Here is a 22,713-nt window from a genome sequence, read left to right as displayed (position 1 = left end):
AATAATATTGATGCTAATTTTAGAAGTTAACAATCGACAGACACTTAACAGAAAGCTTAAATTGTATTTGAATGATGCAGCTTTTGATTATTTTTTAACGTACTGGATAGATGAGTGTCACATGGTGCACACCTCCATGTGCTGCGAACCGGTTTATAAATAGCACACAAGTTACTGCTGGCTCCAGCACAGAGTAAGACTGAAGCTGGTGTGCTTCGTGCTGCAGGAAGCTGGGGCAGCTTGAGCAGCACTGGAGAGCGAAGCTGGAAAGAGTGATGGAGGAGAGGAGCGAGCACGAGCAGCGTGTGAAGAAGAAGATCCAGGCAGGCTCTGCTCCTTAAGCTATTCAAGACTGAGCAGCTGCACCAGACCCAGGTGAGCACATCCAGCGAGTACCAATGCTCCACTCTACCCTCTCTACAGTCAGGTCTGTCTCCTATTATAGGATTTCATACATATGTGTGGGTCTTAGGAACACCTTTAATCTCCATGTTCTCCTATTCCATTGCAGATATGTGACTATGAGGTCAAGTACAGGGACTCACTAAAACTGGTGTCTGAGCTGCAGCGTCAAATCGAGGAGCGTGAGGTGAGAGGCTGAAATGGAGGTCGACAGGAAGATCCGCTATTAAAAATAAAATAAATAAAATAATATTGGAGGTTCATTTTACATGGCACCAAAGCGAGTGAAATTCAGTGTTTATTAAAAGTAAAACAATGGTATGTGAGAACAGTTACTGCTCACACATGGACACAGATGGGAAAGGAGATGTTTAGAGACGTTTGTGCAGCATGGCCGTGAGCTTCAGGTGCTCATTGGTTAGTGTCATGGCGGACGTCACATGTTAAGCGATAAGAACAGGGCTGACCACACTCAGATCACACAGCTCCTGCAGAAGACTGACAGCATGGAGGAGGAGAGGAACAGGAGGCTTTAGCAGCATGAGAAAGAAACATCAGAGAAGATCCAGAGGGAAGTGGAAGAAGAGAAGAAATAAGAAGAGGAAATGAACATAATAAAATAAAGGAGGGTGGGAAGAGGCAGGAGCTCCAGGGAGTGACACAGATGAGATAAACAGCAGGAGGATTGTGTGATTTAAGCATAATGTCAGAGGAAAGGGAATATTCACACCGCATTTTTCTCCAGAGCTGAACCTCTCCTGGTCACAACCCCTGTTATGTCACTACCTGGAGGGCAGGATGGATAACCTCGATCTTCTGCCCCGCATTTTAATAAACATGGGCTGTTAATTTTTTCATCTTATTTAATAACTCAGGCCATAATCTGTACAAACTCTATGATTATTTGCTTTAACAGATTCCTATTTAGTTCGTATTTTACTGTTGATACCAGGCTAGTATGAAGCATTTCATCATCACTGTTTCAGTCTTTTTACTTTACTTGCTGTGTATTGGGAGGCTCAGATATGATCTTGCCCTTTTTTTATGTTTGCTGTTTTGGCTGACCGTGAAACATGGCCTCTGCTGACCCCTCCTGGTCACAGATGAGTACAGCATGAGCATTAACCCCCTGCAGGATAGCTCACTCCGGTATAGAGACTTAAACATTAAATCAAAGAGAGGTTGGTATGAAGTTATTGTCTAAGTTAAGTTTATTAATCAGTATTGTTCATTTGTTTATTTAGTGGCCTCCCCTTGCTCTCATACCTTTTGTTCCTGTCTTGTAGGAGGGTGTAGTTACAAGGCAAAAGCCACACATTTACACAGACAGTGGTGGAATGGTCACTGGTCACAGGTGTTTATCTCACATGCAGGTCCAGGCACCATGAACATCTGACCACCAGCACATCCCCTACATCTGAGAGGTTACAGAACACCTTCACTTCCCCACATACATGAATTCCCCAAGCTGTCACTGCAAAAGAGAATTTAGTTCTCACTTGACTGTCTGATGAAATGAAGATTTTATAATTTTGAAAATGGATTAGGTGAGCACATAGGTAATTGGATATTGGGGAACAGAGTGTGAAGTGAGATTGGGGTAGTTGGAGCAACATTCATATGCATTTTATCTGGCAATGGTAGATGCTGGCAGGTGAGTGTCTGTATTGTGAAAGGCTTGCATATTTTCACCACCAGATGTCAGTAAACTCCCACTAAAATCCCATTTCAGTGAATGTGGGGAAATGCCAGTCTTTCTCTGTGACATTACCAGACTTCTGTTCACCGGTTCTGCCTTTCAGCAGGTGAACAGAAATGGCACGATATGAACGAGTGTCTGTACGTCAGGAGTAGCGCTGTCTCCTAAATTTATTTGGCCGGAACTACGGGAGTAATGGGGGTTGGGCGCACATGTGGAATGGTGATGACAGAACAGAATCATTTGTAGACTGCCAGAGAGGTGGGAGATCTCTGGTGTTCATTGAGAGAATTAGTTGAGCAGAACGGGTATAAAATTAAAGGGGCATGTAGGATCGGTGAGAAGAAAGAGATTCCCCCAGGGGGGTGGGACGGGGTGGAGATTCCTTGTGTGCCAGTTCATTTTATTTTGGTTGATTCTTGGTAGGCAGGTCTGTGTTGTGACTCGAGATACTTTTAACCTTTGTTACAGCACCTTTGTGTGGTGTCCGTGATGTGATTGATTGTGCTTGTAACCTGGACGAGGGGCGGCAGACGGGGGAGAAGCCATTGCCTGGAAGCCAGAGTGTACAGCGGCGTTGGCAAAACCGCGGACCAGGCTGGAGGCGCTGTGGGAAGTTGGAACAGGGAGTGAAGCAGTTTCTTGAGAAGTCTTTAGTTTATTCAGAGCTCAGAGTGCAGTAACTCCGCCCCCTCTATCTATTTGCTCTTCAGTTTCCCACATAGTGGTCCTTAGCTATGACTTAGCTCTTCTGCTGCAGTCAATCAGCTCCCAAGCCTGGAGAAACAGGCAGAACACAAATGATTCTGTGGCCAAGCAGCCATGAAGTCCGCATATGCAAGAAGGGTGTAGCCAGTTAGACTGTTTCTGAGCTGACGGAGCATGGTGGACAGATGTTGGGCTTTTACTGGGCATTGTTGGGCGTTGTTTTTGCAGAGGTCATTATAGTAGAACCTCTACTCTCCATCACCATCAGGGAATCCGTGGTGCCGGATAGTAGAACATTTTGTATAGTAGAGCGTACCCTAAAGATTAGGCAGGAGCCAAATTAGTGAAGTATTTATTTATTAATTTTTTAAAGAAACTCCATGTATAATTTTATTGCTAAAGGGCCCCACCTGCTGGCCAAATGATTTTACAATAGCTTCTATTTTCAAGTAAATGTCAGAGGGACATGCACTGGAACTTTAAAGGAGCACAGACAAGCACCCCATCCTGTGTAAATTTGTAAGCACACAGATTAGCACCTCAATCTTTACATTTTTTAGTGCACAGACAAGCATCCCCATATTTTCAAATGAATGCAACCAGCCTGCTGCTTGACTATTGAGTCAGAACAATCAGAGGAGCTGCTATGTTGTGATGGGACGGTACTCCTCACAAACTGATGCCACCTTTCTTTGGACCACACTACAGCCTCTGGACAGCACAGTAGCCAATCACATAAACCCAGGGCTTCACTCTAGCCAATTGTGAGCTGTCCTGCAGGTCCAACATTCACAGTCAGCTCAGGCACAGTCAGGTTTTTTAGACCATGCAGTGTTTCATTTCACAGAGGACCAGTGCATTTAAGCAAGGTGCTGCCCTAAAGTCTCTCTGATTCCCTGTGATAACGAGTGAAGTTCTGCACTCTTTCTTTAGTTAATAAAAAAGAAGAGAAGAAAACATGAAGCTGGTTTGCTGTGCAGGACCTACTTCCTTATTTTTGCTCTCACAAACAGAGCCCCCCAAAAGTGTAAATAATGGTAGTAATGGTAGCGGGAAATTGGTTATTTTTGCTCTGTGCTTACGGTAATTGGATATGAATATGAGACAAAAGTACAGTCAGCCTTTAATATCATGGTATGTCTGTTACCATTTCTCAGAAACTGCTGTTTTTGTGTTGAGTCCCCCTATTTTCAGCTGTGTAAAAGTTAAAAAAAAAATTAAAATTAAAAATCAGAAGTTCTTTCCTCCACACTTTCAGCTTTCTATGGCTTTGGTTTTTATTTATTTATTTATTTATTTATTTTTGTCTCATCTGTTCATAAAACTGCTTCAAAACTCTTCAGGCTTGTCTTTGTATTTTTTTGGCTAAATCTAATCTGGCCTTTTGATTCCTGATGTTGATGTGAGGTTTTGCATTTTGCTGTTTCGCCTCTATAATTCTGCTCTCAGAGTCTTCTGCATTTGGCGGATTGCTATATCTTTACCCCTGCCCTCTGGAGCCCGCTGGTGACACCACTGAACGTAGTTTTAGGGTTCTCCTTCACAGCTCTTCACAGGATTCCTCTGTCATCAACTGCAGTACAACTCATACAGGTACTTAGAGTTGTATGTAGCCTACACAACTCACATACAAGTTTGAATAGTTTATTCTCTGTTTGGCACTGTGAGTGCCTGTGGGTTTTCTGGCTTCTGTTGTTGGTGGCTTTTTGTCAGTAGACAGGAAATGTAAGAGTGACCTTCTGCAGATATATATTTAAATTTAGTTGATTTTAGTTACAGGAAAGCGGAAGGTAAAGCAGTGATGAAGTAGAAGTGTGGGAGCTTCTGTGAGAATTTTTTCGCAACTTGCTGTTCACACAAGCAGATAAGAAAAGAATGCATTAGCGGTGCTGTACAGTATGTATAATAGCCCAGGGGTTTCTTTTTTATTACTCTTTTGACCACTGAAATTGAAGCACTAAACTTCCTCTAGAATCATGCAGGCAAACAGAGGGGTCACATTGATCTGTGAGTACTACCGAATTTGTTTTTTAATGTAAAGGTTTTTAACAGACAAGTATGTTTTTGTGGTGAAATTTGCCTTTGATTGATATAAAATTAACCACAACAACACATTTGTTAAGTTATGCTTAAATAAATAAGTATGGTTTGACCTCACCAATACTAAAATGCTCTACAGTGGTTGGGCTGCATTGGAATGACCTGCGTTATGGGAAAAGAAGAAAAGTATGAGTGAAGAAGTATGCATTTGCTTCGGTAGATAACATACCTTGAATGATCACTAACAATTTTTTGTGAAAGAAGAAATACAATTTTATTTATTTGTTATTTGAAAGAGACATTGGACAGTTAGTAACTGCCCCAGAATTAGCTTGATAACTAAATTTCTTCAGTAGTCCCTTGGCTGGTGGGAAAGTGGGAAAATTTACAAAAAATATGTACATGCAGCAATTTGCAATTAGAATAGGTTGGTGTGCATCAATACACTCTAGCAGTAAAATAAAAAATATAAATAATTGCAAAAGGTACCAATGTAGAATATTGTGCTACAAATAAAATAATAAAACAAAAATTAACATGAGATAAGATAAAACAGTTGTACTTAATAATATAACAGTGGTGATATGTAACTGGCATTTTAACCAGAACTTTCAGTGTATTTTTGCACAGAACATGTAAAGGCTTCAAATATGTTCACACAAACAGATATACTCTCTATTCAAACTGATCATTGCCGAACTCAAATACTGACTGGTGGAGCTGAGTTTACCCAACTTCCAAAGTACTGCATGAATGACATCTTGAAATCAAACAGCTTGAAATCAAATGATGGGGATGTATTTAGACTTTATTTGGAACATTTTTTTTTTTAGTTTTGTATATTTCTTGCACTTATTGCATTTCTTTGGCTTTTTTGATGATGATGTCAATGATTCCTGTCTTTTTTTCTTTTTTCTTTATAGTGCTGAGTCTAATGACAAGACTGGGTGAGTGTTACTAGATTTTAGAACAAACCCCACCTTCTGTTACCTGATAATCTATCAGAGATAAACCTTATTCAGACAGTTTAGTGAAACTTATGATTGATAACAGAATGTCATGCTTCACAATAAGACTGTCTCACAGCATTATGATGTGATTAATTTGACTGCATATGTGGACGGTAATGTAGAAATATTATTCTGTGAGACTCAAGGCATGTCCTACAGTAGGGGGTGATACAGAGATCACAAACAGAGTCAGTTCATTACTGTTCTAAACTAATGAAGCTGAGGCATTAAACAGGACACTATAAATATGTCATGAGTATTTAAACACATGTACTGACGTAGTGCATGCACTGTTTGTACAGGGAGCCCAAAGAATGCACTGACTCTGCAGTCTAACTGGCCCCTGTTCTTCACTGGAGAGACCGTCACTCTCACGTGTTCGGGACGGCCATTCAAACATTATGGATTCACGTGGTACAGATATGAATCAGATAGTCTTATGACAAAGCACACATCCAAGGATAACATCTACACCATCGCACCTGTTACTGAAGCCCACAGTGGTGTATACACGTGTTCTGGTGAATACAAAAGTGATCCTGTCAGACTGAACGTGTCAGGTGAGTCAAAACTGGTCAGCAGCTGAACACTGGTGATCTCACTCGTCCCACAGAGAGACCATATTTAACACATTTATTCAATCTTCCCCAGTGCACATTGTGCTTACCGTACCAGCTCATTTATTACAGGCAAATATAAAATTAACTTATTTTCACTAAAATGGGCTGGGTATACCACCAATTGAGTTGAGTTTCTGACTGTCACACTGTTTGTATTGTTAATATTTGAGCTTCTGTATGTTTAAGTACATGGAATGTAGCCTTTTCTATCTGTTATGATAGAATGAGAGAACCTACTGCTTTAGCTCTTTGTCTCAACCCCAATCAGAGCATGCCTGTCCCTCTGTAGTCATGTCTACACTCCACTAGCAAAGTTGTATACAAAAGTTGTGTAAATTCCTCTGGGTATGAGCATCTGCGAATGCCTGTAATGTAGTGTAATGTAATGAGCAGTTAGAGCTGTGACACAGTCTGTCCGTCTTCACACCCTCGCCCACACCCATTCTGAGATAGTCACATGCTTTCACAGTACATGGATAAGCGAACCGTGTTCTACTGTATCACAGATTAAAGCCAGTTTGCACTGTGTGTTTGATGATGCCATTATTAGGAACCTGGGGGAGAGATTCAGTCTGTTCTCTCTGTTATAGAGATACCCCCGCCTGTCCTGACTGTCTCTCCACACAGGCAGTTATATGCAAGAGAACATGTCAGTCTCTCTTGTAAGGTAACAGTGACTTCAGCTGGCTGGGATTCTTACTGGTAAAAAGGAACTGGATCACATGACATTGCCCATATTTCCAGAACATCTAAAGGCTCTTACACCCTAAGTGCTGCTGCTCTTACATACACAGGGGGGAGACCCAGACTGGTACACAGATTATAGTTACCACACCCACATACAGGTATCAGGTGAGTGCTGAATGGAACACAGAGTACAATAACCCCACCCACATACAGGTATCAGGTGAGTGCTGACAGGCATTATTCAGTGTGCAAAACTGGAACATTCCCATAATGCACTGGGTCCAACTGCTGTGATGATTCTGGGGTCCCGTTCCTAAGTTTAATTCTTGTACCATTACGATCAGGACTAGAGCATTTTCATTTCTGATTTTTGAATATCTTCTTTTAATATCATTGAAAATAAGAATGCAGCTGCCCTGGTTTTTTTCCTTCATTTAGGGTGATTTGTTTTTTCCATAGTCATAAAAATACTGGCATGACAACAGAACTGTGACCCAGTCTGTCTGTTTCTACAGCACTGCCTAAAGCCACTCTGATGGTAGAGCCAAAACAGAGCCCACTGTACTATAGAGAGACCGTCACCCTGAGGTGTGAGGTGGAATCCTACAGCAACTGGACATATTTCTGGTACAAAGACCAGGCCCAGATGACTGCTGGTCACAGTGTAACTGGTAACAGACTCACCATCCCTGGTGCTGCTGGGTCTGACCAGGGGCAGTACTGGTGTGAGGGGAGGCTGGAGGGGAGAAAAGTGACATCACAGCGCAGTGACTCCATCAATCTGACTGTTGCAGGTGAGTCTCAGGTACGCTTTCAATAAGGTTATGTCACATGCTCTATTGGATTCAGATATGGGGACTGTGCAGGTCATTGGAGTAAAATGAAGTCACTGTCTTGTTTGTTGAACCAGCTAGAGGTGACGTGTGCTTTGTGACATGGCACATTGCCTGTTGGAAGTATCCACTTGATATAAGGTAGACTGTGGTCATAAAGGGATGCACATGGTCCGCTACAATGCTTAAGTATGTTCTGGCACTCAATTGATGCTCAGTTGGTATTAAGGGGCCTAATGTGTGTCACAGAAACGCACCATTACACTACCACTACCAGCCGGTCCTGCTGACACAAAGCAGGATGGGATTTTTATGCAGTATGGATTCATCCTGTTTTGCCAAATTCAGACCCTACCATCTACGTACGTGTCATAGCAGAAATTGAGATTCGTCAGACCAGACATTTATACATTCTTCAATTGTTTAGTTTTGGGTTGTGTATTCTGGGATGTCCCTCTGCGCAGCACTGTTGTAAATAGCTGTTATTTAACCATTTGTGGCCTTTCTGCTAGCTTGAATGAGTCTGCCCATTTACTCCGACACTCTCATTATTAAGGTGTTTTCACCCACAGAACTGCTACTCACCGGATTTCATTGTTTATTGCACCACTCTCTGTAAATTTCATACATGTTTTTGGGATTCTAATGAACTCAGCAGTTCTAGAGGCTTTGTATAATTAGTCTTAATTTCAATGATATTCAACTTATGCTCACACTATAGAGAATAAAAATATTCTGTGAATGATTTCACATATATAATTTACTTTTGAAGTTATGCTTCAAATATTTATATTTTATGAAATATTGCGCAGGACCACCTTTTGATTCAAAGATAATTAATCTTTCTGACATGGTTCTTTTTCCCTTGCACTTTTTACACAACTGTTTCCTCCTCAGTCACTTCTACATTCTGACAGAAGAAACAGTGACCCAGTCTGTCTCCTTTCCACAGCCCTGCCTAAACCCACGCTGGAGGGGAGAAATGTGACATCACAACCCAGCGACTCTATCACTCTGTCATATCCTACACCTTTAATTAAACAGCAAGGTAGTGTATACAGGTTTATGCTGTTTAATAAATTTATACTGTCAATACCATATATGTGTTTTTGGTGTGTGCATGCGTGCGTGAGTGGTTGTGTGCGGGGGTTGGGTGTATTGCGGTGGGGTTACAGCCATATGCTAAAAATGCAAATATTCTTCGCCAGCACTGACAGACTATGAGGCACAGAGAGGAAGCAGAGTTACAGGACATTCTCGCTTCTTTTTCTCATTAATTACACCCAACAGTGATTCTGCCCATCGCACTTGGAGTTGGATTCTGTCTGATTGTTTTAGCCCTGATTTTCATTCTCTTCCAGAAACACCGCAGGAACAAAGGTGAGATTGTCATGCTGCCTAACTGAACTTTTCAGCTGAATTTGTTCATTAATCTGTGCCTACAATGTGTGTGTGTGTACAGTACATACATATAGACAGGTTTATTTTTAATGTGTCTTTAAATACATATAGTCCCCAGGGATGTTTATTACCAGCCTTATAATGGACAGAGCCGGAGTGCTCGCCTGCTTACATCCGGCTGTGACACGCTGTGCCCGAGAACCACCCAGTTTTTCATTAGCACACCCGAGTTTACCATGTGATCTGGGATCTTACCAAATCTGGGCACCTGTAACAGTCAGGCAGAGTACCTGAATGTGTTCCACTCTTTATCTCTCTCCCCCAATACATCTCTCTGCTTTTTCTCTCTTCTCTTCTTTTCTCTCTTCTCTCCTCTCCCCTCTCTGCTTCTCTTATTCTCTTCTCTTCTCTTCTCTTCTCTTCTCTTCTCTTCTCTTCTCTTCTCTTCTCTCCTCTCCTCTCCTCTTCTCTCCTCTTCTCTCCTCCTCTCTGCCCTTTCAGGTTTGAGCCAGGCTGCTGGACCCAGCTGTGAGCCCCTGCGTTCTCAGGCCAATGTGACCAATAAGAAGAAGAAAAGGAAAGGTGAGTCATCGCTCTGCCCTAGACCTGCTGCTCTGTGAGAACAGGGAGACACACTTAGAGACCAGTACACGAGTTAAAAATCACCTCAGATCCTCACAGGAATAACAAATATATTAAATATCTGATACATGCTGAATGTTGGGCATTCTCTTGATAACAAGAATGAAGAATGCGTTTTACACCGGGATATTGATTTATTGCTACAGCATTAGAAGTTAGTTCTAAAAAATACAGAATTGTGTTGCTGTTATTCAAGCATCCTGGAATTGTTGCATCTGAATGAAGTGGAGAAGAATTGCAGGGGACAAGAATACATTTCCATTTTCAAGCATTAGAAATCACAGTCACTCATTAAATAATAAAGCCATTGGTTTGAGTGTGGGACACAGATGCAGTCTTTTCTCTCTGACAGGCATGAGTTAAATCGGTAAAAGGTTTTCACTTTCTCTGGGTTCTGAAGCCCCTTTATGCATGCTGGCTTTCACTCCTGCCAATCTCTCGATCATTGAATTTAAAATGTGTTTAAATCCTCCCATAGTTTCATAATTAAAGTAATATCTACACATTTGGGCTCATTTGGCTTTGTTTTGAAGACCACAATTGGTTTAGCGTCTGTGACACAATGTGGCCGGCAGGCTAGTTTAATGGTTTGAGCACTCACCCTGTAACCCAAAGGCTACAGGTTTGATTCTCAAATTGTTCATGTCTGCTATGCCCTTGAATTAGATGTTTCAACTGAGGAACTCCAGTTCTGTCAACAACAAAAATATATATTTACTTGTGTTACTGAATGTGTCAAAGATAAAACTTTGCTCTTCCTCATTCACTCGATTGCTTTCTCAGAAGCTGGAGGCCATGAGGATGTGGTTTGCTCAGTTCTGGGCCTGCAAGACCAGAAGTCGAAGAACACTCCCAGTAAAACCTTATTTTATCTCTCTGCTTATTGAAAACAGAATAATGCATTTTTAGCTTATATTCCTATGAAATGTTTTTTTTTTACATTTTATCAGTGCATTCTCTCTCTCTATCTCAATCTCTGACGTCCAAGAAGCTGAAGGTTGTGACAATGTCATTTACTCAATCGTGGCCTTGGAGGACCAGAAGAAAAAGAAGCGGAAGGAGAAGAACACTCAGAGTAAGAACAAGGCACCTGCTAAATGCCTGTAATGTTAAATGTAAAAGAACAGGTTTTCATGGTGTTATCCCTAGAGGATTGATTTTTGCCTGCATAGGGCCGGCAGGTTACCGTAATGTGTAAGACACTGACCTTATGACTCTGTGGTTGTAGGTTTGAGCTATGCCCTCGTGCAAATTAATTAATTAATTAATTAATCTGAGTTGCATCAGTAAAATGCCAGTTGTGGGTAAATTGAGTTAAGTCATTCTACCAAAGAGCATCCTCCAAATGGCCTGAATGTAATGCAATTTTTATTAATTTTTTTGGTGGTACAAATTTTAAGGAACTGGGCTTTGGTACGTTTGAATAAATGAGACAGATCACTGGCTGCAGGCTGCTCAGTCTTACATTCACGTTTCTGCTGTAAAGCACCCCACCCCAACGCCCATGAAGCAGATGCTCTGTGATTTACGACATTCAACAGTCACTAGAGATATCAGACAGTACAGGGAATGCTCACTGCATTTGATTAACAAGTACTGGGTATACAACTGAACCAGATATCCTACAGACTGATGTGACAGGCTTTCAGTTGAAAGGCTGTGGTTTCGACTCCCAGCTTGTGCAAGGTGCTTGAACTTTAGTGAAATTATCCAGCTGTACAAATGGATTAAACAGAAAAAACTGCTCTGCGTAAGAGAGGCTACTGAATGCCTGTTAATTACTTTACATTACAGGCATTTAGCAGTCACTCTTATACAGAGACTTACACTCAATGTATTGTGTTAATGCACAGTGTTAATGTACTGTGTGAATGCACTGTGTTAATGTACTGCGTTAATGTACTGTGTGAATGCACTGTGTTAATGTACTGCGTTAATGTACTGTGTGAATGCACTGTGTGAATGCACTGTGTTAATGTACTGCGTTAATGTACTGTGTGAATGCACTGTCTTAATGTACTGCGTTAATGTACTGTGTAAATGCCCTGTGTTAATGTACTGTGTTAATGCGCTATGTTAATGTACTGTGTGAATGCACTGTGTTAATGTACTGCGTTAATGTACTATGCGAATGCACTGTGTTAATGTACTGCGTTAATGTACTGTGTAAATGCACTGTGTTAATGTACTGTGTTAATGCACTGTGTTAATATACTATGACAGTAGAATGCACTGTGTGGGAATCCACATACAGACTTTCTTTGATGTATGAGTAATGAATAATTCAAATTTGCAAGTTAAATGCCTGTCTCTTTTACTCGCTTGATACATTTCACAGAAGCTAGAGGTTGTGAGGATGTGGTTTACTCAACTGTGAACCAGAAGAGGATGAAGAAGAACACAGATGGTGAGAGATTGTCTACTTGTTCTGTGAACCTAAAAATAGTGTATTGTAGCTTATATGCTATGAAATTATTTTTTGTGATTTTTAAAGTGTATTCATGAAGGCATAAATGCTCATTTCTCTCTTTCTCTCTCTGTATCTGTCTCTCTCTCTGTCTGTCATTCTCTCTCTCACTTTCTCTCTCAATCTCAAATGTCCAAGAAGCTGAAGGCGGTAATGATGTTGTTTATTCAACCCTGGCCTTGGAGGACCAGAAGAAGAAGAAGAAGGAGAAGAACCCTGAGAGTAAGATTAACACTGACTTTCCCTGTATCACAGAAAAATAAACTATATTTTAAAAAAGAATAATGTATTCACAGCAAATTACAGACCATATAGCTGACAACCAGCAGGGGTGAATCAGTCAGGTCTCCTCAATTCAGTACTGAAATTACTGGAATCTATCAGTCTCCCACAGGGTACCAATTGTCACTAGCATACAGCAAAATGACTGGCCTTAAGTCAAATCACAGTGCACATTTTACATTGCATTGCAAGCATTTAGTGAATGATCTCATCCAGAGCAACGTACACAGCTGCTTTTTTAAACACGGCACTTGTTTATACGGCTGAATATTTACTGAAGCAGCTCCACTCCAGGTGACTTGCTCAAGGGTTCCATCTAGGAATCAAACCAGCGACTGCTGGAGCATAAGCCCCCAGTTCATTAACCATTGCACGACAATGCCAGCTGTACTCTGTACATTGACAAGAGTACAGTTTACTCAACTGTGGACCTGGATAAACAGAAGATGAAGAGGAATGTGAGAGAAGATTGTCTCTATCTGTTCATTGAAGGCAAAATAGTGTATTGTAGTTTATATCCTATGAAATTATTTTATTTTGTCATTTTGCAAGTGCATTTATGAAGGCATAAACTCTCTCTCTCTCTCTCTCTCTCAACCTCAAATGTCCAAGAAGCTGAAGGCGGTAATGATGTTGTTTATTCAACCCTGGCCTTGGAGGACCAGAAGAAGGAGAAGAAGAAGAAGAAGAAGAAGAAGAAGGAGAAGAACACTGCGAGTAAGATTGATACTGACTTTACCTGTGTCACAGAAAAATAAACATTGTACATTGACAAGAGCACATTTTAATCCCCCCGTGGACTGAAATACACACCTTGTGGTTGAATTAACACTGAACCCTTAAAACCTCATCTTGAAAGTAGACACAAGCAAAATCATTCTCTATGCTGTGCTACAGGTTTGATCTCAGCTCTCTGCCTCCCCCTGCAGATGGCGACGCAGACGTGCTGTATTCCACAGTCAGGACTGGACAAAGAGAGCAACACTGGCTCCCTGATCCTCCGCCTTTATAGCTTCCTCCAGACCAGGTTTTACTTCATGCTGGTTATAAAGCGCTGCATTCTGGTATAGATGCCTGACCTTGAGGATCAGTACAGCACAGTACAGATCAGTATTTTCCCCTCCCCATTTCAAATATTGCTGGATGTGTTTTTACTTTATTTTTTACTGACTATAACATATTGTATCAAAGCTTAGGTTCAGATTCATGAAATATGCCATAATAGGACTGCTTTTGACTTTTAGTTTATAGTGGATAAGATTAGGATTTTGACAGCGGAAACATGGTCTTAGATCAGTGCTCCCACTAAATGATACTTTATGAATATGGGTCTGGATCTTTATTCAACACAGAAGAATTATCTGCTCCTTATTTCAACATGCATCTGCTTTCACGGTATTTTATTTACCCATAGACCTGTAATAGATGTACTTCAGTATTATCTGAAAGTGAATCCTGAAGGGGTTATATGGTTTCTTTTAATTAAAAATGCTGAAAACAGTAAATCAAATTATTTCAAGACTACTTTAAAGATGATTCTAGATAGACATAAATAAAAATATGAAAAAAGGCTTTCAGTTGAACAATCGCAGATGTTAATGCTTGAAAAAAAAGAGAGAGATTACAGATACGATGCAACGCAAAAGCATTAGATACCTCAATTAACCAAAATAAATGAGTGATTCACATCACCCGTTCTAGGAGCGTCTCGGTGCTCACCAGTGACCCCTTCTGGCCAACTGGGTGACTACAGCCTGCATGCACAACCCCGGTAAAAGTTGTTCTCTGACTCCTGGCGGCCTGCAAAGAAGAATCATGTGTTTTAGCGGAGAGTGTGTGCTTTTCCGGAATGTCACTAACTAAACGAGAAAACAGGAAAAAATGCACAAACACACCTATGCAGAGGTTTCCAGAACCAAGAGAAAATTTGGGTAAGAGAAAATAAAATGAATAAGTCAACCCATTCCTAAAGGAACTCCAAGCTTGCATCGCCTGGTCTTGATTTAATTTATTTATCTTTCAATTAAATAAAGTTTTTCCGCAATTGTAAAGCACTTTACGCAGAGACACTGTCACAGATACGCTTTACAGTGAACTCAAAAAATCTCTGGGGTTCTTTGGGCTGGCCGCGTGATTCATCTGGATAGAACACAGAACTCCAGCACGGTGACGTGCTCCGCGGACTGGCATTAAATCCTGACAGTGCTGGTGCCAGGCATGGACGGACAGGAGTGCTGCTTCGCCCGGCCAAGCCCGGATCGGCCAAAACCCCACTTGAGTGCAAGGGACTCTACACAGTCCGCCTGCAGAGAGCGCTAATTGCAAACGTTCATAAACATATAACAATACATAACCGTCCCTTGGTCTTCCCTTCTTATGATATCACTATCCATACATCCATCCACCCATGTCCTGTTCATCTAACCATCCATTCCCTGTTAATCCGAAGCAATCACAAATTTCCACCACAACAGCGCCTGACCTGGATAATCAGGTGACGGCAGCCTGTCTTGGCCAGCTGCGTTGATGTTTTATCCCGCCACAGCAATGACGATTTACTGTGTCATTGTGACAATAGGCCTACGAGTTTCTTTGAATTTGGGAAACAGGAAATGAAATCCAAGAAGGTGTAGGCTACAGTTTAACTTTTATGAAAGTCCTGCAATAGCGTTACTGAATTTGTATTTTTTATATCTTGGTGGGGGGGGGGGGTTCAATGAAAATACAAACGTTATTAATAGCTGCTAAGCATACCCGAGTCATAAATGAAACTGCATCCTTGGAAAAGAAACGTATTTTACAGGTATTCCAAAAAGCCGTATTTTCATTCAACATCAAAAGTCACAAATTTAAATCTGATGATAGGCTACCGCGATAAGGTTATCTTGTTTGCGAGCCAGCTGCTCAGTGACAGGACAAACGCCATGCAGAAACATTTATTTACTTCCTTACTTCCTAAGGCTACTTATTTATTCATCCGTTTGCTGTCTTTTCATTTTTACCTTACCGCGAAGACTTTGTGACGGATGGACTGAAGCGTGGGTGGCCCTTTAAGAGAATAAGAGGAGGGGGCTTAGAGCTGGGTTACGGCTCTGTTTTGTGTCCCTGTCAGTGAGCAAGCGAGTAGCCATCGAGTGAGTGGTCGGCAATGACGGAGGCTCAGCGAAAGGCGAGGTATGGCATCTGGGAATCTCTTTCTAACTTCAAAGTCGGTTTGAGTTGAAATATTAAAATAAACAGAGTAATGAATTGCTCTTCTAATTCTGATGATAAATGAATCGAAATGTTTCCCATCCACTCGCGGCTAATTCCCGGCGACGGGTGGCACAGATCTAACGGTATCCGTTTCGTTCGCTCCCCATTCAGCACGGATATCTCAATTCTCCGACCTGCTTCCCTTTGTTTACATGCGTCCACGTGTTACCGTTGTCGACTATCGCAGTAGGCTAAAAAACTCATATTGAACGATGTTCAGTGGTTTCCCGTAACGACGAGAAAGGAAATATCTTTTCTGTTCGCTGGGATAACGGTTCTTCCACGTGTCACGCCATATAACAAACAATTAAATATAATATCTTATTCGAGTACAGTTGGCAATTCATATCTGTATCAAAGAAAAAAATGTTTTGAGCGTCACTAACAGTATCCCTACGGAACAGCAATAGACAATATTTATATTCATTGGCCGGAATATGTCTGTGCTCAAGAAGCAAACTCTTGATTGCAACCTGAAGCTGTTCTGACGATGACCATGGAAAAAATCGGGTTTTTTTCCCTTCCAATTTTATGATTCCCAACACGGGGGAGCGGGTGGGTCTGTTTCTGAGTCACCATTATTTACAGATGTTCCCGATTTGCGATGTTTTTTTGTGACGCATATTCCAATTAGGTTACACGACGGGTGATCAAATTTGAAACCCTTGACGTAGATTAAATGTTCCGAAAATAATTATCTGTTGCTGCCAAAGGTGGGTAGAGTAGCCAAAAACTGTACTCAAGTAAAAGTATTGTTACTTTAAAATAATAATGACTCAAGTAGAAGTAAAAGTAGTCATCCAAATAATTACTTGAGTAAGAGTAAGAAAGTATCTTGTGAAAAGACTACTCAAGTACTGAGTTACTTCATATAATCTGATTTAATGTTGAAATAAGCAGAGCAAGATGAACGTAAAAATCCAAATGTCCAAAATATAAAATTGTAAATGCTTGTCCAATAGAAATAAACAAAATATTAAATAGCCATGTGCAAATTCAAATATGGCCTAAATCATATCCCTTTAAATAAAACAATACACAGGAGGTTCGTCAGAAGAGGAGGATTTTCGCTTTCTGTTGTACTCTATTAAGTCTATATACCTCATCAGTTTGTTGGGGTGAACCCTCCGTTGACAGAAAAAATATCAATGAGGCTACAGGGGATTTATCCATTAAAATAGACTCATCATCACAACAAAGAGGAGCCTGCTCAAATTCAAACAGAAACTTTATATGTGGAAAACATAATGCTTTGTCGCACCATTATTGTACCTTATGATGCACTTATCCACAATATTCCAAAGTCCCATGATGCCTTGCGCGGAATATGTGCAGAACTTCCGGTTTAGCGTAAACAAACTTATGTATGCTATGCAATGCTATGCAATGTTCCAGCGCTCACGTCATGACTGTTGCATGCTTCACAAAAACTATTACACTACTAACTAACGCTTACATTACAGTGTGAAATATCCACATTAATACCAGTAACGTATTTAAACACACTCAATTTCAAAAATAACGTATATAACCGAAGTATTTTGAACAATAATAGCCTACTTACATAGCAATGATGAAATCTTATCTGTGTTCAGTAGATGGAGACAGAGACAGTAAATCAACAATACAGTTCAATCCGCTTCTGTTTTGCTCCAGAAAACGATGTCAGCTAGGTCTATCAGCAAACATGCAGCTTAGCTATGCCCAGAAGTCCTCAGTAATAATAGTATTTCCCAAGAAATTACGAATAATAGTTGACCTCGTTTCGTGAGTGAATGCATAAGTGAATGCGATGATAAGAAAAATTCTGGTTACGCTGACCTAAAAAACGCTATTCCAAAAGCAAAATTAGACATGTTATACATCGTTAGAAAGCTTATACTCTCACCTACTGAATAAATGAATTGTCAATCAAGCCAGACTGTACTAAAAAGGGTGACAACGCTGTGAACAAGGCGTGTGGTATTAGGCACAGCTATTTTGGAAGGTACCGATTCGCGTATATTTCACAAAGGGATTGTCCAAGACAATAAATGACCACTCAGTCAAATAGTTAGCTATCCACAGCCAAAACTAACCTACAGCTTACCGCCACATATTTTCTCAAGTTCGAAGTTGAGTTCTTGTAGGCTGAAATGTCCACATTTCTAGGCAGACAAAGAAGGCAGCGCATAATGTAACTACTGTTTTTGGTAGTCTGTAAGTAAAACATAATTTGAACGTGAGGCCAGGGGTGTTCTGCCTCCTACGAATCACCCGCCGTTGTTTCAGCCATTGTTGTCACCCACTCATCCTTCTGTATGCTGTGACTGGCTACGTTTGATTGGTGAAACGGAGTCATTTGGGGCTGTGACAGAGCCAAAGCAAAGACCAGTTAGCCTCTTTGGCTGAAGTCTCTCTGAGAGAATGAAACAAACAGAACGTCCATTGAGTAAAAAATGGGTAAAAAATAAAAGTAACGAGCGGAATGTAGCCGAATATAACGGAGTAAAAGTAACATTTTTTCTTCGCAAATATACTCGAGTAAAAGTGAAAAGTATGTTGCATTAAAACTACTCTTACAAGTACAATTTATTCAAAAAGTTACTTAAGTAAATGTAACGGAGTAAATATAACGTGTTACTACCCACCTCTGGTTGCTGCAGACGGGGAAACAACAGTGAAGGCATCCAGAAAACAATGGCTGTTTCTAGTGAGCTTTTGGGGCGACATAGCTCAGGAGGTAAGACTGATTGTCTGGCAGTCGGAGGGTTGTCGGTTCAAACCCCGCCCTGGGCATGTCGAAGTGTTCTTGAGCAAGACACCTAACCCCTAACTGCTCTGGCGAATGAGAGGCATCAATTGTAAAGCGCTTTGGATTAAAGCACTATATAAATGCAGTCCATTTGCCAACACACAGGTCTATATGATACAGGGCTGTAATTATACTTATATATCTATATGTAATTAAAAACAATTAGGCTACCACACAAGCAGTGCTGTTTTTGTCTGATTTAGGGGAAGATAGAATTAGCTAAACACGGTGCAGGCTTTAGTGTACACTTGCAGAGCTTATTCGTTTATTATTACACTCTGCACGTGTAGCCTATTTTTCAATCACTGAAAAAGATTTAAATGTACGTATGTTTAAAATATCGAATACGCTTTAAATATAGAAAAAACATAGCTCACATAGCATTTTTTAAAATGAACATCATCTATACAATTATGTATGTGTAACTTTTGTCTAAATAACTTTTAGCATTTATAATGAAATATATTTTATAATGTGTGTAGTGTCTATTATCAATCTGATGCACACAGGTGCATGGATATGTTGGTGCTATAATGTGGTTTGTTTGTGTTTTTCCCCCCTCGTGTGCTAATACACTGAGACTCACATTAAAATGCACATTAATTATGTTTCAAACTGTTGGATAGGCATTGTTCTGTGCCCGGAAATGGTAGGAAAATGGTTGGCAAGAAATGTATGGACCATGCGTCTGTTGATAGAGCAACAGGCAGGTTTGTTTGTCATTCCCAAAGGAGCTATGTGGTATTCTTCACTGTGTTGGGGCACAAGAACTGTGCTGTGACTATATTAGGGCACAGACATTGCACAGGTAGTACAGGGAATGTGGTGCCTCTTTTAGTAGTGACAGATCAGTTTTATTTCTCTTTCTCAATCTCTCGCTCTCTCTGTTTTTCTCAGAGAGTTGTGGGCTTGTGGATCCGGTTTTGATGTTTAGGGGACTAGTCTCTGCCACATTTGGGCAAAGTATGATTTTTATAGTTTTGTGAATGACTTAGATCTATTTCAGAATGTTTGGTGTGATCAGGGGCAGGGAACTGTCAATTTGTATTAGTTTGGAGCAACCTGGTTCGTCTGGTGGATTATTGGTGTGTTATGGTTATGGGTGGGTGGGGGGGTGGGTGGAGGGGCTAGGACGGGGGGTTCATTTATTGATTTGTATGTGTAGGGGATATGGTTATCAAAAAAAAGATATCAAAAGTCTCTTTCTCATTCTCTCTGTCTCTGGGATAGGCTATACCAGGCTGCCTTTGCTACAACTTGCAATATAAAAACATACTTTAAAACATAAAGTACAGAGATGGGGAGCATTCTCATTTGCTCTTGTCCACACAGGACAACATCATCCTCCAGATTCACTTCCAGGGTAAATTGTTTGTGATGTCACTGTACTCATAAAACAAAACATGAGACAGGCTCTTTCAATCATAAAGTACATCAGTAGCAACCGACAGAACAACAGTGGTCAATACTTTCTGGCACCTTCCTGTTAATTCCTGCAGGAATTCTTGGAAGTGTAGCCAGAAATGATCGACCAATCACCATCAAGGTTGTACTGTTGGGTGTTATCAGCATGCCTTTCATGATTGGTGGAGCTCTTCTCTTTTTTTCTATAAAGTGACATCACAGCAGTCTTACCCCTATTTCATCACCGACTGCTGCAATCAATCACTGACATATGGGGTCTGGCTGAGATGGTGTACGTAGCTGTTTTTTTCTTTTCTTTTCTAGCTTACCTGCTTTCATGCAAAAAACGTATAAATAATAAATAAACAGGTTGCATCATCATAGCCCTTTATTTAAGTGTGTATTACTTGTCTTTTTATAGGTGGTAGATTTGGTGAGTTGTAATGACGAATAGACAGGCAACACACTTCTGTGTGGACGGGTTACATTTTTTAGGCTGGACTAGGCTTGCAGCTGGCTAGCAGACATGTAGCATCTGTGCTACATTAGCATCATATGTTCATTTGATCGGTGGTGTAGACGTTGCCACCTCAAAATTCCATGCCCCCACTGCTCATAGCTGGGTAGGAGCGGGAATGCAGGGAACAAGGCACCCTGATGGCTTTGCCCTGCCAGGAGCAGGGTGCGTTTAATTTGACTGCGGTTCCCTAGCTTACCGCTGGGCTAGTTCCTCCCCGCAGGATGCCAGACATCCACAGGATTGCAACTACCCTCAGGCCCTTATTCATGAAACATTTTTAGAGTAATTCCACTGATCTGGGATCGGTCTTGTTTTTTAGGTCATAATGGATGAGGTTAGGCTAGGTGCTGGAGTAAACTGATCCTGGACTCTGAGAGGTTTCATTAGCGGGGCCCTCGGTTAGAGATGCACCTCTCCTCTGATTGGCTCCTCGTGTGGGCATGGCCGATGACACTTTTGAGGGCCACACATTCGAGGGCCGGCATTTGCAAAGTTGAAAACTGTGGAGAAACAAACAAACCAGAAAAACCGGTATTTGGTCTTTTTTGGGGTTTGTTAGTTCTTTGGGATGTGTTTGGTAAATGGTAGGCTAAATGGACTGCATTTATATAGCGCTTTTATCCAAAGCGCTTTACAATTGATGCCTCTCATTCACCAGAGCAGTTAGGGGTTAGGTGTCTTGCTCAAGGACACTTCGACACGCCCAGGGCGGGGTTTTTTGAACCGGCAACCCTCCGACTGCCAGACAATCGGTCTTACCTCCTGAGCTATGTCGCCCCGTGTTTGAAATGTTACTGGCTTTGGGTTGTTTTGGGGGGTAGTATTTGGACTGGTTTGTTGTGTGTTAGTTATTTTGGATGTGTTTAAATTGTTAGCGGCTTTGGGTTGTTTTGGGGGGTAGTATTTGGTTTCGGGTGTGTTAGTTATTTTGGATGTGTTTAAATTGTTAGTGGTTTTGGATTTTGTTGGGGGGTTGTATTTGGACTGGTTTGGGGTGTGTTAGTTATTTTGGATGTGCTTGAAATGTTAGTGGTTTTAGGTTGTGTTGGGGGTGTTGGTTATTAGGGCTGTTATGGGGTCGGAAGTCATTAGGGTCATGGAGGGGTCAAAAGTATTTAGGGTTGTGGTGATAGGGCAGTACTGCGTTGCTTGTTTTGTTGTGGAGGGAATTTGCCAGTTCGCATTAGGTGGGGGCTAGTAGGTTTGTGGGCATCTGTGTGCATTATTCGGTTGATTGTGGGGGTGTTAGTCATATGGGTGCCAGCGGGGGGTGTTAGTCATTTGGGTCCTGGTGGGGGGTTAGGGTTATTAGGGTTGTGGTGGGGGTTGTGTGTTATTAGTTTTAGGGGGGATGAGGGTCATTAGGGTTATATTGGGGGGGGGGGGGGGGGGTGATGGCTGGAGTATCAGTTACTTTGGTTGTGGTGATGCTTTGGACATTGAGGGCTTTTTACATGTGCCTGTGTGTGAGAAGATGTGTGTGATTCTGTTTGTTCATAAGAATGTGTGTGTGTGTGTGTGTGTGAGTGTGTGTGAGTTTGTGAGTGTGAGTGTGAGTGAGTGTGTGTGTGTGTGTGCATGCACGCACACATGTGCATGAGAGTGAGTTTGTGCTGTGAACGGTGAAGCACTGGATCAGTGCTACTGCTGAAAGCTGTGATGGCGGGTTGCTCAGCGGAAATGCAGACATTAATTGTTTCTTATCAGCTGTTCTCCACCCACCCGCACAAACGCAGATGTAAACACTCTACCCTCGGCTGTCCTTCTTAAAGAGAGGATTTTTACAAAATGAAATAAGTGCCGCGGTCCCTGGCGTCGTTAGCATCCCCACTGATAGAGCTTCCTTCTGTGTCACTGAGACCTGAATCATCTGCATTCCAGGCTAAACTGGCACCCAGCTTCCCAGTAACCTCTCCAAAGGGGTAACACACACACACACACACACACAC

General features: G+C 41.4%; 1 protein-coding gene across 1 annotated transcript in view; it reads left to right on the top strand.

The window, feature by feature from the left end:
* The window catches only part of LOC118219848 (hemicentin-1-like), a 508,226-nt gene that overhangs the window by 459,637 nt on the left and 25,876 nt on the right, over nt 1-22,713 (top strand). The window contains exon 50 of the mRNA XM_035403310.1: nt 5,773-5,796. Coding sequence (XP_035259201.1) covers nt 5,773-5,796 — 24 coding nt within the window. The remainder of the gene's footprint in view (nt 1-5,772; nt 5,797-22,713) is intronic.

This window comes from Anguilla anguilla, chromosome 2 (assembly GCF_013347855.1).
Source record: "Anguilla anguilla isolate fAngAng1 chromosome 2, fAngAng1.pri, whole genome shotgun sequence".
Taxonomy (NCBI): Eukaryota; Metazoa; Chordata; class Actinopteri; order Anguilliformes; family Anguillidae; genus Anguilla; species Anguilla anguilla.
Note: the sequence above shows the minus strand (reverse complement) of the source record. Positions and strands in the feature narration are given on the sequence as shown.